Consider the following 16,681-nt stretch of genomic DNA (forward strand, 5'->3'; position numbering starts at 1 on the left):
GTAGTTGAACAGTAAGTTCCATTTGTTCTTTGTCATAATTATGATGTTTTGTATGATATTGAGCATGTTTAATGGTACCGTTGATATTTCTTTCTAAATTTGTAAAACGAGTCCCATTTTATTCGAGTTAAAACCAAACTTTGTATTATATGTTATCAATGTATAAAAACACAAGCTTTGATTGATGACTATGTTGTGATTACACTTTGCATATACTAGTTTAGAGAAAGGTAAAATTCATTTCTTGGTGTATTTGATGGCTTGAAGTATACATTGCGAATTCCTAATTAAAATGCTTAATTCTAGAGTTCACAATACAAAGCCTTCATTGCCAATTCCAGATGAAGAGGATAATACGACTTTATTTTTCCACAGTCCATTTGCGAGTAAGGAAAGCTGATCTAAATCGTCCAAAGACACTGTTGCCAAGCACCTCATCAAACACATATTGGCAGATAGAGGCAGAGGAAGATATAATGAAAGGTAGGATGTTTCCATTGATAATATATATTATAATATGTATATCAAGATAGTCCAATTTGAAAATAACAGTCACAGTGATGGTAAGATGGCGACACGACAAGCTATTTAATGTAGAAATTACATTAGACTGCAATGTTTCTAACCCCATTAAATTATTTGGGATGAGAACAATCTACCCACTGAAATAGTTCATTGTACGTCAATAAATACATCGGCCGTTGAGGACTAGGATCGGTCCTCATAATTTGTCTGACCTTGGTACATATATGGACACCACTATGGGATAATACTCAGGCTAATGTGGATACATACTACTATGCAAAAGAAGAGATAGAGTCATAGCCTGATGACGTAATGCTGTGGGTTTAACATCTTAGCCATAATCAACCTAATTCATTGTTGGTTACAACGAATAGCGATCGGGATTCTTTCTTTATCAGTACTGAATATGTAAACATCTATAGAGCCAAGTTTAGCACCAGGTACTGTCTTTTTGCTAGAGCTGTATATGTCATTGACACCGAGGTGAAGTCATAATGTTTATGATACATTTAAAAATGAAAGGTCTTCCCTCATTACCTTCCAAAAGGGGAGCTCATTTTAGCAATGTTATAATCATAACAATCGCAGTATTACTCTTCAATGATCTGATTTAATATTGAAAAAAATACGTATTTCTGTAGGGGAAATGATGAAATGGGAACAAAAATGTCGCATCAGACATTTTTCAACAAGGAAATATCTGCACATGGCCAAGATAGGTACTAAAGTACAGGTAAGGTAACCTTAATCAAAATATGCAAATCACACAAGTTCTTAAAATATGCAAAGCCAAGACGAATAACAAGATCCAGATATTATGTGCAGGCAATCAGAAAACAAAAGTATGGAGAGAAAATCGTATGTATGGTTGACAAATGCAGGGAAACTTTCAATGATAGTAGTTTCTTGTACGAAATATCCAAACAAGGTTGGACTTAGTAGGTGATGTAAAACTAGAAAACCATGATATGTTAATTCATTGGTGTGTGACTTTAGATAACATTTCAGTGTATAGTCGTGGTTTTTTAATTCTCTGTTTCAGGTTGGTTTGACAGCCACTGCAGATTCCGACACTGTATTCAAATTGCACCATGTCATATATGATAGAGAGGAAATCCAGTTTGAGAGCTACACTAGAATAGAACATGTGAAGACAGGCCACTGGTTGCATGGTTTAGAAGGTATGTATCTTGTAATCTTAAATAAACGTTTATGTTACAAGGATGGTAATACCAATTTCATTCGTTCATCGACATATATTTCTAGGTCCACCCATCAATTAATTGCATCAACTCATTTCCCCAGAAAAATCACAGACGTGTAGATACAAACAAAGGTCACATAAACGTATAGGATACGAATAAAGACACTGACATTCACACACACACACACACACACACACACACACACATTACAGACACATTACATACATACATACATACATACATACATACATACATACATACATAAATACATACATACATACATACATACATACATACATACATACATACATACATACATACATACATGCATGCATGCATACATGCTTGCGCGCGCACACACTATATGTAAAGTCATGGTTTCATACATTTCGCTTCATAAATACTTTTTGTTTTTATAGGAATTTACCTACGAAAGGAGTCAGAGGCATGGGAAGAAGCAAGTTAGTAAATATGTGGCCTTTCATACTATCATAACATAAGTAACTATTAATAATGATAAAAACCTTCCCATCTATGACTCTTGTAATTGATAAAATAATCAGAGTTGAACTTCTTCATTACTTGTCGATATTGTTGTACATGTTCATTCCCATTTCGTTAAATGTATCAGATCAGAGTATCATCATACGAATCATTTAATCAAAAACACTCCTACTATAGTTATCGCTCTGTTATCCTACCTTTATTTTTCAAGAATCTCCATTTATGCAGTTCTAATATCCGAAATATAGATATTATTTACATTTGGACATTTTTCTTATAGACGTTCAGCCACGAGAGAGTTCGTTAAGTGGTTTACAGTGGGACAAAGCTACATTGAGAAATGTTGGCACCAGTGACAGGAAACTTTATGACGATGCATTTACAATTCAAATGGTAAGTACGCATGTGCATTAAATATAACAAATGTAACAAAATGACAGAAACTATAGACACATTGATAATGATAAAAAAGACTTAATCATCCGATTGAGCAGAACTGATGGAAGAAAAAAGACTATAATGCAAACGTAGCACTTCTTTGTTTATATGTTCTGGTTTGTCTTTTGATATACTTTCTATTTTTTATAGGTAAATGGGGAACTAGTTCAGATATTCAACTTTGTAGCAGGTATCGTCCCAGTACTTCAAAAGTTAATAGCTGACGTAAGTTTAACATGCCAAATAATTAATGTACATAGAATACACCACTAACGTTAGTAGATTTCAGTAATGTAAATAGAATACTTGATAATATGTATCTACATTACTAATGGTTTTAGATTGATGAGTACGAATTGATACATTTTCATTTTCATAAGGGAAATACGAAGTGGCGAATCATTACTATCTGTCCATCAGTTTGGTATGATCGGAACATAATTTGTATCTAACCTGATTGCATATTTTCGTTTTCAAGTGTATTGCTGACCACTTATGAAGTGCACTTGGTCTATCAATGTCACGATTTGTTAATTAATTGTATGTCTCTCAAACCCAAATGTAAGCAAACATGTGTCACATCACTTTAAATTATAGTCGTCATCAGAGCAAATTCTTGATAAGTAGAACGGAGAAATACATGGTTGTGTTTCTGTTGATTGTTTTATTTTTCAGAATTATCAATACCTTTGAGCTTTGGTCGCTATCTGTATCTATGATTGATAACTACAAATAACTTACACAAGTACTTACTTTTCTCATCACTTAACTCTACATATACACTTTCATAATTTTCCAGAAAAAGAGGGGGATCATTCTTGACTTCAAGAGAAGTAAAGAAATACTATCAACACTAAATGAATTGAAGGACTTTATGATTGTGAAGGGGCAACCGGTCAAAGATAGACAGAAATTGCTCAGAAATCTCAGGGTTCTCGAATTGCTTGTGGAAATTTGTAAACTTCAGAGCAGTGGCTCAGAGGACCAAAGGTTAGATTTTATCGACTTTTGTATTATTAAAGACCTCATTACCAATCAATGGCATTTCAACATAGAGCGAATGGGATATACAATATGAATAAACTGATATCCTGACAAATGTGAAATTATATGTATGGAAGATAAAGAAATAGTCAATACATTTAAAGTAAAGACTAACTGAAATGTCAACAAATATTCATTTTTTCCAAACAGATATATCAAAATCGTTGGAAAATGCTACAATGTAATGGAGACATATCTGATAGGAGACAGCAGAAAGAATGAACTGTACCTCACTAGTTTCGTGGGTTTCTTTCAAGATCAGATAAAAAGACAAGTAAGATTATTGCTGTTCATATCATCATTAGCCCATTTGTTTTTCCCATTGGTGTACTGGTAGCGTTGGCATAAGGTATGGTGTTGCGAAGCAAGTGAATGTTGTCAACTATCTGACGGCCCGGTATCCTGCAGGTTTGGTCTTTGGTAATCATCACCATCATTGTCGCCATATCCATTCGTCGTCATCGTCGTCATCATCATCATCATCATCATCATCATCATCATCATCATGATTGTCGTCAACGCCGTCGTCACTTTCCATTTCATAATCATCATCATAATTATCGTCGTCGATGCTAGCATTCTAATATACTTTCATCTTTTTGGGTCATCAGGATAGTATAGGACTTCAGGCAGTTGATATGGCAACAGAGTTGTTTAAGGACAACAGAAAGATCCTCGATGGAATAACAAAACAACGAATTTATTCGTTTGTAGATCTTCTCAGAGAAAATAAGGTAAGTTCGTGCTAGTTATGTTAATGTTACTCCAACGATACTGTTTTGAAAACCACCGTCAATCTTAATACAGTCTTTAGTTCATGAACAGGTTTTCATACCTATTTTGAAAATGCGTTAATTTCGTGTGAAGCTTGTCACAGTTATATATTATTTGCAGTTGTTAACTTAAAACGTAGAATATTTTAGAATGGTGGGGATTTAGAATGACTTACTTTTTGAACGGTATTTATCTTAAACACAATTATATATATATATATATATATCTATATATATATATATATATATATATATATATATATATATATATATGTGTGTGTGTGTGTGTGTGTGTGTGTGTGTGTGTGTGTGTGTGTGTATGTATGTGTGTGTGTGTGTGTGTGTGTGTGTGTGTGTGTGTGTGTGTGTGGATTTATGTTCGTTTGAACATGTGACCTCCCCGAAACACTATTTTCGATTCAGTTGGAAACCCCACGCAGCTTCATACGTTATTATTTCAGACGTCATCGATATTTCAAGTCAATTACAAATGTGTAATTTAGTGCAGTAAACATTAGCACATTAGTGAATTTGTTAATTATTTCATGTTTTTCCACAATATTACAGAATTATCGATATTTACGTTTGTTGGGTGTACTTTGTGTATGTGATGGAGTTGCTATTCCTGAAAATCAAAGTAGGTGTTTTCAAATGCTCCAGTTTTTATTTGTGTATTGGTTGTAAATTTAAAAATAAAGACCTCCTAGTGAGCTGAATTGATGTTAATCAGAAAAGTGACTTTGCGCTACTCTCCGGCCAAAAAGGTGCAATTATGGAACAAAATTTCTCCTTTTTAGGCCACAATAGTGTCTCTTACTAGTACTCATTGCTTCTGTATACACCTGAATTCTCATTTTCGAATATACTTTCTGGATTTCTACATCCTAAACATACCGAATATCACATTTTTTATTTCATTTTAAGACTCTTAAACCGTCCATTTTATGAAAAGTCTCGAAATTTACTTGTCAATTTACCAATTTATCCAGCTTATATTTGTGATACTTGGTTGAGAAATGGTCAAGATACTTCATCGAAAGAGGTAAGACTTAGTTAAATCTTTCTCCCTTACTATCTTTCACCTATATTAGTATAATTGATGTTATCGACAAAGTCAAGTACACATTTTACAAAGTTATTTTAATGTTTTCATATTATCATTGTTAGCTATTTTGTTAAATATGTATGATGGTTCTTTGTTTTTCAAATCCCTCTCCAGTCCTATTTGTACCTTACTGAAGTTGGAACAGAACTTGATAACATGGACAGTGACACCGTCTATGTTTCCGTTGATAACAGAGAAAACTGGATTCCATTACCAAAATTTGTCAGCAATGTGACAAGTGAAAACTTTCTATTTTTGGAACATCAGCTTGATCTGTTTGGACAGCTCTGCCATGTAAGTTCCTAAAAGCTGTCTAAATGAGCCATTTGAAGAATTAATTTATAGTGTACAAGGATATTACAGTAAGAGTGACGATTTTGATGCGGATAACGACTTTATATTGTATCAATTTGTAACAATCTTCCACGTGACTTGTAAGTTTGTAATTATGGTGTTTGGGATCAGACATAACGGTGTTTATAGATGTCGGCAAACACCTAGTAAAAGAAATGAATGTCTTTTATTGCAGTAGCTCACATGTGTCAAGACAATAGATACACTTACATCGTATGTCTGGAGAAGACATTCAATTAAAGTTTAGTGTTCTCTGTTTCATATCCATGACTCTCATAATTATGCACGACCTATTGTTATCTTAAAACTCATCTCCTATGTGTGACTTATTGTGATTTAATTATTGTAACGTCCATAGCGTCGCAGATTCATGACTAGCGTTTTTGACCGCAGAGCTGGGAGCACCTGTCTCTCCTAGTTCTGGCCTTTAGTAAAGTCTATGTTCCAATCACACTCCATACATGCATCGTCTCAAATGCAGTTTATCCTTTTACTACAATAATTGATTATCTAAAGTTTTGGTGTGTGTGTGTGTGTGTGTGTGTGTGTGTGTGTGTGTGTGTGTGTGTGTGTGTGTGTGTGTGTGTGCAGGTTTTCTTTCGTATGCATGAGCAATAATGCTTTGAAAACCCTTAAGTAGTACAACACTGATAGATTCAGGTTTATAACTACGTCTGCAACATTCGGAAACGAAATCCTAAGTTTTGCGAAGGCCTATAGCTTCATAGTTAGGAACAACGGATTACCACCCGTGTGCCAATGTCTTGCTGTTTAATAAAAGCACATTCATGATCATCATCAAATGATTGTGGCTACTGTGCAAATTGAGCAAAGGAGCGAAACCTAACTTAGCTTATCTGGTGGATTTGCAAATTTTTGTAATTCCTTCATGTGTATACTTTTCACATGTCAACAAGCTTATACTCATTGCAGCTAAATTTACACCTGGCTTTTAAGTCATGTATATTAAATTGTAACCACTAACCAACGTCTTCCTTTGATACTACTACCGTGATAAGTTTTTTTTTCAATTACTAAACAGGGTCGAAATGATTATGCAATTAACAAGATCACACAGGAATTACGCTACCTAACATGGCAAGAAGCGTTCCACTGTTTGAGGAATAGCAAGCTTCCAGCCCAACTCAGAGCAAAATACTGTGCTGTTATTATCAGTAAGTATCGCATTTTAAATAGAATGATGTTAAGTTATTTATACTTACATACATACTTGCTTACTTACTTACTTACTTACTTACTTACTTACTTACTTACTTACTTGTAGATATTTATTGTATTTTGTCAGACATATTCGACAAAAGTTTCGAGAACCGAATGTAACAGATCAATGAATAGATTGTATTTTATTTTATATTTCGTAGCCATTTTGACACAATGTGACATAACATAACAAAACACAACACAGCACAGCACAACATAACATAACATAACATAACATAACATAACATAACATAACATAACATAACATAACATAACATAACATAAACTACGAGGACAATCTCCTGAAGTACTTGCACGTCATATATTTTAATCAATTGTTATCAATAGCAGTTTTTGTGAAAATTGTATTTTCTGAACAGAGTTATTCGTTGATGTGGGCGATAACCAGTCGGTTTTGGAGAGAATAAAACTTTCTTTCGAGTGGACAAGAATCGGAAATAATACTTCGGAACAAATTGTAAGTTTGTGCCTCTTCTATAATATGTACCGGTATATAAAGATAACCAACAACTCTTCAAAATAATTGAAGTTTGAATCAAGTCGCACATCATTGCGTTTCCCTCTATAATTTATTAGAAATGACTGCCCTCTTTTCCTCCAAAATTCCTAACTGTCACAACAATTGCAGATTCTATAACTAAACAACTACACTAGATTACTGTATCATTAAAAGTCATCGAAACAGAGAAACCAGAAATGTTTTTTTTTTCAAAAATACACATTGGTATGATACTTCCAATGATCTTACATATATTTTCTGCTCTTGCGAAAGAAGAACAGCTTTTGGGGAGATTTGATGGGTGATCCAGTTGTTGTAATAAACAGGTCCTGTGGTGTTACGACGATATTAACGCTGTCATGAATGTCTAACTAATACATCCCTCATAAAGACCTGTTGACCTTGGGTTTGATATAATATCGTCGTGTTCGACCGTAGCTAGCTAGTTGATGATGCTGTTGTTGTTGTTGTTGTTGTTGTTGTTGTTATTATTATTATTGTTGTTGTTGTTGTTGTTTTGTCAACTGCTTCCAACACTCGTGATGAAAACATATAATTTCAGGTGCGACGTCATTCAGTCGAAGAGCTGCAATATTTCACTGATTTGAAGGATTGGATAAACCGATTTCTAAAACAGAATGGGAATATGACAGCATCTGTAATAGGACACAACATGCTTGTTGAGCAGGTGAGTGTCGTAAACATTAAAAGTTAACTTGCGAAGTCGATAGGGAAGGACAAACAACAACAATTGAAAGACATAACACACTTCAAGAATCAACCAACAGAGATGCATATCTCGTAGATCATGGGGTGTACCCTTAGCCTATACGGGAAACAGGTGTTCTTTAAAATCTCCACATTTAATTGCATTATGGAAACCTAATAGAAATAAGCAATTCATATTCTCTTTCAGAGTGACATTTGGGGAATGTCATAAACATGTGATCATGACGTTTCCATGTCATTCTTTTATAGGTGCTGAGATTGGTCCATACCTGTGTCAAATTTGGATACTATAACAATAAAGACATAGAGCACTTGTTGAAACCAATGATGGGTTTGATTAATGGGAAGAATGACACATGGGAAGGGACAAGAGACAGGGATTTCACGGAAAGAGGAAGATTTAAACAAAGTGGTGAAAACAAAGCAGTTGTTGACGCCAAACTAAGGTATGTAAATTTATTAATATTAAGATTTGTGTGTTTTGTGCCTTACCGCGTGAAATATTGGGGGAATAGGTGAAAAGCTACGACTAAAATTAGCCATTATTGTATACCATTTGTTCTTACTTCAACCATGAATTATGTTACTACAGTTAGATTGCAAAGACCGGGTCTAGAGTCATAGGAGAAATAATATAAGACAATGTATCGGCACTTGCTATGATAACTTTTGATTTTAAATTTGCGAAAGTGTTTTCCTAATAGCCTCAGTACAGTGCCAAGCAGCATATGTTTAGAATGCACCCACAACAGACCGCCAATGTTACATCTGTTGTCATGATGTTATTTTCAGGGCAATGGATGTTGCAGACTTAATCTTCAATTTGCGGTTTAACACAAGACTGGAGAATTTCATTAAACTCTTTAAGGATGTCTACCTTCGGAAGAAAGCAGATCCAGGCAATGATCGACGTAGGACGATGAGAGAGGTATATTGATTCCTATTTTGAAATTAGATGCTTCTGGAAAATATTTTCACAAAACTTTTGTTAGTTTATATACGTTCTTCCATATTCATTTACTCATTGAAATGTGTTAAGATTATACTGATCTTCAGTAAGAAAATGTAAAAGCACTATGATGTATGCGCCATGCCTACAATTTTGACTATACCTATATATTCGAAAGACAAAGTTGCTCTGTACATATTTGTGTAATGGTGCTACGTTCAGTACTTTGGCATCTTCAATGACTCCCCCCCCCTTTTTTTGTTTAAAATCTGTGACGTAATTTAGTTACGTCACAGCCGAATTACTCCATGTCCTTTCCGTGTGTCCTGCTATGTGAGTAAGTCCATTTCGATCCTCGAAATCGAATTCATTTACATAATTATCATCAGAAAGGTCAATTTTATTTCTTCAACAGCGGATTCAAGAGAGTGTGAGAGGTATTATGGACGTTGGTAACCAAGAGATAGAACATTTTATGGATGAAGACTTTAAGGTTTTAGATGGTGACAACGGGTAAGAACGTGTCATATTATTATGGTATGTATGCACCAACCACAGCAGCAGCAGCAGTAGTAGTAGTAGTAGTAGTAGTAGTAGTAGTAGTAGTAGTAGTAGTAGTAGTAGTAGTAGTAGTAGTAGTAGTAGTAGTACTAGTAGTAGCAGTAGTAGTAGTAGTAGTAGTAGTAGTAGAGGTAGAACATAGTACTTTAGTGAACTTTTATTTTAAATATAACTATTGACGAAAGATACACACATTCAAGTTCCAGACTTTGTCCCATTAACAATATTCTTTTGTCTTAAGTAATATTAACATCTTATTAAACAGGTAAATATACTGACCAGTTTCCGATTCTATCTCTTGCAGTGTTATTCAGTCTACTGTCGATAGCCTTAGAGATATGTTCCGGGAAACATCAAACAGACATATCAAAAAACTTGTTCCCATTCTCATGGTATGGTGAATCTTATTCTCGTCACATGTTTGTTTGTTTGTTTTTGTTTGTTTGTTTGTTTGTTTGTTTGTTTGTTTGTTTGTTTGTTTGCTTGTTGATATTCTACTATTGAATTCGCCTTTAAAATATAACATGATACATATGTGTGGCAATCTCTTCCGATATCATGTTGCATTGCTTTACATTCAATCTTAACATCTAATGGCATAATCTCAAGTTCATCTATTTGTTTTAATTTTCTACAGGACTTATCAAATTACGAATATGATGAGATGATTCAAAAATCCATGTATCTCTTAAATCGCCACTTTTCCGCTTACTCAAATTTGTTCGATAGAGCTGTACAGGCACAGGTTAGTAGAGAGAGATATTTTATACAAGAAGAAGTTTTCGAATGTCCACAGTCTTGCTGCTAAATGTCCTCTATGAGACTACCATTAATTGTGAGCATCAAAATTTTCCTTCGAAAGTGTCTAATCAGTTAAGATCATGATGTCATTTTGTCAAATCGTGTAAGGTAAGTCTGCTATGAGTATGTTACGGTGATACTTGATGATTCTTCGGTTACGGAGTCGAGAACATGAACAAAAAAAACAAGTTAAGAATTGGCCAAGAATTCGTGACAAAATCTGTCAGGTACAGAAGACACCAGCCTCATAACAAACACTTTCAATAAAATTGAATACTAACTTCACATGTGCATTTTGAGTATTCTCAGCTTTTTATTTCTTGGTAGGTACTACTGACCAACAATTCTATTGGAGTGTTACAGTGGTGTGATGAAAACCTTCCCGTACTTCGACGGCTTTCAAAGACTAAATTAAGCGACGAACAGTGCACAAGTATGGGGAAATTTCTGGACAAGATGACCGAGTAAGTATGATGCTTATGGGTTTGTTTGGGAAACTAATATCTGGGATTCGTTTAGTTGAATGATGATGTTATTCCAGGCAAACAAAATTGATAGTTAAGGATAGAGAGAAAAGGTTACAAGGTGATTGCTTTGACTGTGTGACTTAGTATTCAACAAAAGAGAAAGAAATGAAAAAAACATTGACAAAAATGCTAGATAAATGGGTTCGTCTGCCACCAAAAACCCTGCAAAATACGTAGTTTTGTGACGTATGTAGACGGGCCTGGAATGAACTAATGTCTTATTTTCTAACAGGTATTGTTCATTGAGTGACAGTGCAGAGGAGAGTCATTACATTAACCAGACTATCCTGTACAACTATGGTGTTCTAGATGACATTTTTGACATTCTTGCTAAGGAAATCAATGTTAAAGCGTTGGTATGTAAAAGGTTTACCCAAAGTACAAAATGGCAATTGTAAGGCGTTAAATGGTCATTTGCAGCTCATCACTCAATCAGTACATCACACACACGATAAACTGATTTGATGCGATTCTCAAGTAGAGTTGTTGTTTAAATATTCAAGGTGTTATAAGATAAATTAAAAACGAAAGAAAAGTGCCAAACTACAACATATCCTGATTATTGTTATTCAAACTTTTGAGTCAATTGTGAAGATGACGAATAGAACACATGGTACATAACTGTTATTTAAAAAAAAATAGAGATTTTTGATAAACAGTATTTCAAAATAATGCATTTTATAGTATTTTAGGCTCAGACACAATCATATTTTATTTGAAAATATAATTTAATTGTCCCCTTTTTATATTCAATAGGAACAATATGGAGGTCTTCAGAAAATATTCAAGAAGTGTTTTATCTTTCTAAAAGTGATTGCCAGGTATGTTTTAAATCAATTAATACGTATGATGTATTGTACATCATACACAATAGCACTACAAAGTAATAAAATAAACAATCATATAGCTTGTGACAAGAAGATCATGATAAAATCCCTTTAGTTTATATATAGTTTAATATAATATATATATATATATATATATATATATATATATATAGTATTACGCTCTGCCACTGCGGTATAGAGCACTGTCTTAGCAGATTGATACTCACCGAGTTATATATATATATATATATATATATATATATATATATATATATATATATATATATATATATATATATATATATATATATATATATATATATATATATATATATATATATATATGTGATAACACATTATGTACACTTGATAATCGAAAATCAGCCAAACACAACAGCTGAGTGGGACAACACATACAGAGGGCGATTGGTTTACTGCCTATTCTTTACATGCATTTCAAAAAGTATTTCATTTTTATTTTAGAAATAATGACGTAATACAGATGAGGTTGTATGATAGACTATATGTATTACTCAATGTCAAAGGTGCTGAGGTAGAAATGGCTAAAGCACTGGCTGAGGTAAGAACAAATAATTTGCTCATTATCGGGGTAAAATCATGCACTTTCAGGAGATTGCTATATTTCTACTAACTCTTTAAGAACAACTGGTTGCAGCCAGCTCTTATGAAATTCTATATCTTTCACATTGTCCTTTTAGGTACAATGCATATATGCACCACTTAAAATTTTTAAATATTACAGTATGATTTTCTTGAAGATAGTTTTATTTTTTCTGGTTTCTTAAGGTGTTTACAGGAAACAAGAAGACCTGTTTGACCATAAAAGAACACGAGGTCCAGAAGATAATGCTCATGATAAAAGAACATTCAAATGAAGTCCCAGAATTGCTTGACTTACTCAATGCAGTTGTCAAGGTAAATACATAATTTTTAGACATTGATCATCTGTTATTAAATTAATCGAATTCCAAAAAGTCAATTTCGGGGCACCAGTAAAAAGTAATCTGTTATTGAATGTATGAATCAATGATTATACAAAGGAAACAAAAGCAGGGGACTAGTCTATTTACGTTATACACATCATCCCATTTTGATAAAACTCTCCTAAACGTAAACTCACAAAGGTGTTAAATTACTGTTCAATGAACGATATTGTTATAGTTAGACGTCATGGTCATGTTCGTTTTTCCAATCAGGTAGAAGAACTGAATTTGCCTATCAAACGAAATCAGTTATTTGTAATGAAATTCTTCATGCAGTACAGATCAGATGTGGCTACAGTTATCGACCAAACCCAACAAGCGAGGTATGAGTTTGAATTACTTTTGAGTATTGCGCGTAAATTATTCAATACCAAACTACATATAACACTACGGGGAGAAAACCTTTCCCTGATGAAATGTTTCCAAACTAAAACATCCAATCAAGAGTAAAAATAAAAGGTAAATGTACTTAGTTCTTATATGCGCTTAGTGAGTAAACCGTGTGGATTCTTCAAATACCTGATCGAAATATTTCTGATAGTGATGAGGAAAGGGTTCAATGCACATTGTATGGCTGGACTGTAAGATTAGACCACAAATGTATTTTGTATCACGGATTTAAAGCAGAAAACAAGCATGCAATCTGGATACGAAATATGTTGTTTCTTGTATTCACAGAATGGACGTATTGAAGGCTACAGAGGGAAGCAAAGATTTATCATACATGCTAGCCTTAGTTGATCTATTGGCTACATGTGCTGAGGTAAGTCAAGACCGTTTGTAAGGGTACAACCCAGGGGGTGACACCAGTGGTCAGCTCTGGTAGGAGTGTGCGGTCTGTATTGCTGCCAACCCCAGACCCCATTTTTGTAAAACCTATCACTGCTATGAATTTTATTCCTCGTTATTCTCTTATGTCATTTATCATTCACGTGTAAATACTTTACTTCTTTGAATATCAACTTTTTGTCGAATCTAATACTAATAACCACAATTCAATTCACCTGGCATGCGCAATCATTTCATTTTCAAACGTGTGGCAGCAATGTTCAGCTCGTGCTGCATTCTCGTGTTGAAAATAGCCCGACCTATGTTTTAAATGCTAAAATAGTACATGGCAATGAAATTACTGTCTTCCTTGATTTTGCGTACCAACGAAAATCTCGTTGGCTCCGCCAGATATGATTTTACCGCCTAAGCGTGTCATACACAACTGGACCCCCTAAGCTGTTCGTTTTTGTATTAAATTCGATAGATCCGTATAAGCTTCGACGTCGTTTTCATGCCGGGTTTGTGTCGACTTCAATACAATTAAATTAGGTGCATGAGAAGTTTGACGTTTATCGTAAGCCTTAAGAACAACTCTGTTGCCCGAAAGAATCACATATTCTTAAAAGAAATACGTGATTTCCACTACTGCCTAGATTTCGAATTCGTGTCAGCACTACACCAATGAATAATGTCAAGAACTTCTAGGTGTAAATAATGATATGATGGCCTCGGGGCATGCGTGTTTAAATACAAATTGTTCCGGGTGTTAATTTCTCCAACCTCTCTTGGGCTTCTTAGCATTATTTAGTAATGCGTCTGTGTGTGTGTGCGTGAGTTTGTGTTTGTCTGTCTGTCTGTCTGTCTGTCTGTCTGTCTGTCTGTCTGTCTGTGCGTACGTGCACGCGCGCGTGTATATATATGTGCGTGTGTCTGCGTGCGTGCATGTGTATGTGCATTTGTGTTTGTTCCAAGACGGGATGCTTCAATAAGCGATACTTCACAATTACCGTACCCTTTGCTCTGCACGAATATAATTTTGATACGTTTATTTTTATTAGGGAAAGAACTCCTTCATTGAGTCAATCTGTCAGACGATCTTCACAATACAGGATTTACTATCAGTTCTCCTTGACGAAACAATCAGCAACAAAATCAAGAAACCGTTTGCTAGGTTCCTACTATGGGTATATATGAACACTGGTCCTGGGACTTTGGATAGTGGAGCAGACGACCTCTCACACGATAGGCAAGAGAAACATTCTGTTTTATAATTTTTTTCAAAAATGGATGCATAACGTGAAAAATAAATACTATTCTAAAAAGCAAAGAACACGTGCGTCTACGTGTGGAGTGGAGTCACGAGCGGCCGTCTCTGAATCTGCAAGTTGAGACTTTCAGATATTCTGCTGCCATTGCTTCTGAATGGATATTGTGCTTTCACAAGACTTAAATCGTCAATGTTTTCCAGTCAGTCCACCTGTATGATTTTTAATGTTATTGTTTTTAAAGTTTTTAATATTAATTATTCTTAGTGGTGATGAGTTATTAACCATAATTATATTGCTAAATATATAACATGTTTTGTGTAATCATGTTTCAAATGTGAAGTTGAAAAATAGATACGTCTTAATTTTAAAATTATCATTGTTACAATGTGACTCATTAATTCATTTATATCGGCCATTACTCTCAGTGACTTTTGGCAGATACTGGAAAACCTGAATGAGGTTATTGGAACAGAAGGAAGTGGACATGAATCTTTAGATTTTGTTCTGGAAGGTGTATTTCCTTTACTCGAGGTAGGAATATCAATATTGCAAAAACTTTTTAAATATAGTTTCATACGTTATGGCTTTAAATATTTTTTTAAGAGATACCAAACAGACAGGATAACATATATCTCAAAGCCATTCTAATCAACTCAGTAACAACCATTATTAGTCAATAAAAAATATTGTGTAATTCGGAATCCTGATAACATGACCTCAGAGAATAGGGTAGGTAAGTCGAGATTTCATTTGATTTTATCATTATTTGTACAGTTATTTTGTAAATATTGCGTCGACCCCCAAACCAATCTAAATGTCGGTCAGGATACCCCTTCTATATATGATAGTTTGATATGTACAAACATCATTGGGGAAAGAATACAGATGTGTATGAATGTCACGAAGATAACTATCTATGTTTTAAATGTTTAAAAAATGTTTAGAGTTGGCGACTTAAACAGGGGGTCGGTTGGGTTATCCGAAACTCAAATATTTTTTGTTTGCCTTATGAATGTTTTTACTTTGATAAGAATCGATGAGGTTGAAAGAAAACAAATTTACAAATGTATGGTATAATAACAACACTTTTTCCGGGAGGTTTTCACTCAGAAAGCTCTTCCCAAGGCTACCAGGTAATATTTAAATGTATTTACAATGTGCAATCAAAACAGTCGACCTAATGCATACCCTAAACTACTGTCTGTTCTCAATCAAATGCAGGTTTTCTGTAAGCACATCTACCACAGAGACGACAACAATTATCCTCAAGAAATTGAAATCCTAAATAATCTTACTCAATGTATTATGGTAAATAATTGCATTTCTAAGGAACCACAAACTACCTACCTACCTACCGATCTATGTACCAATGTTAGCTAGCTAGCTTCCCTACCTCCCTAATACCTATCTGATCTAGCTAGCTGCGGTTTCTTAACAAAATATACATCCGTTAAAGTTTCTATCTGCAGTACATTTTAATGCCGTGGGGAGGGGGGGTTTGTTCTGTTCATGTATAATTAAACTGATTATCAACAACTAACTTTACGTGACGTAC

At 34.3% G+C, this 16,681-nt stretch overlaps 1 protein-coding gene across 1 annotated transcript in view; it reads left to right on the top strand.

The window, feature by feature from the left end:
- Positions 1-16,681, top strand: part of LOC144442033 (inositol 1,4,5-trisphosphate-gated calcium channel ITPR3-like) — a 45,270-nt gene that overhangs the window by 7,472 nt on the left and 21,117 nt on the right. The window contains 29 exon segments of the mRNA XM_078131305.1: positions 376-483; positions 1,167-1,258; positions 1,568-1,706; positions 2,150-2,191; positions 2,515-2,627; positions 2,823-2,897; positions 3,472-3,662; positions 3,867-3,990; positions 4,328-4,450; positions 5,057-5,126; positions 5,479-5,531; positions 5,709-5,888; positions 6,991-7,123; positions 7,550-7,647; positions 8,252-8,377; positions 8,668-8,864; positions 9,211-9,346; positions 9,783-9,880; positions 10,233-10,320; positions 10,566-10,673; positions 11,057-11,193; positions 11,489-11,612; positions 12,013-12,077; positions 12,567-12,663; positions 12,891-13,019; positions 13,301-13,410; positions 13,766-13,850; positions 14,917-15,104; positions 15,552-15,657. Of these exon segments, the coding sequence (XP_077987431.1) occupies positions 376-483; positions 1,167-1,258; positions 1,568-1,706; positions 2,150-2,191; positions 2,515-2,627; positions 2,823-2,897; positions 3,472-3,662; positions 3,867-3,990; positions 4,328-4,450; positions 5,057-5,126; positions 5,479-5,531; positions 5,709-5,888; positions 6,991-7,123; positions 7,550-7,647; positions 8,252-8,377; positions 8,668-8,864; positions 9,211-9,346; positions 9,783-9,880; positions 10,233-10,320; positions 10,566-10,673; positions 11,057-11,193; positions 11,489-11,612; positions 12,013-12,077; positions 12,567-12,663; positions 12,891-13,019; positions 13,301-13,410; positions 13,766-13,850; positions 14,917-15,104; positions 15,552-15,657 (3,335 nt within the window).

The sequence above is a fragment of the Glandiceps talaboti genome, chromosome 11 (assembly GCF_964340395.1).
Source record: "Glandiceps talaboti chromosome 11, keGlaTala1.1, whole genome shotgun sequence".
NCBI classification, from domain to species: Eukaryota; Metazoa; Hemichordata; class Enteropneusta; family Spengelidae; genus Glandiceps; species Glandiceps talaboti.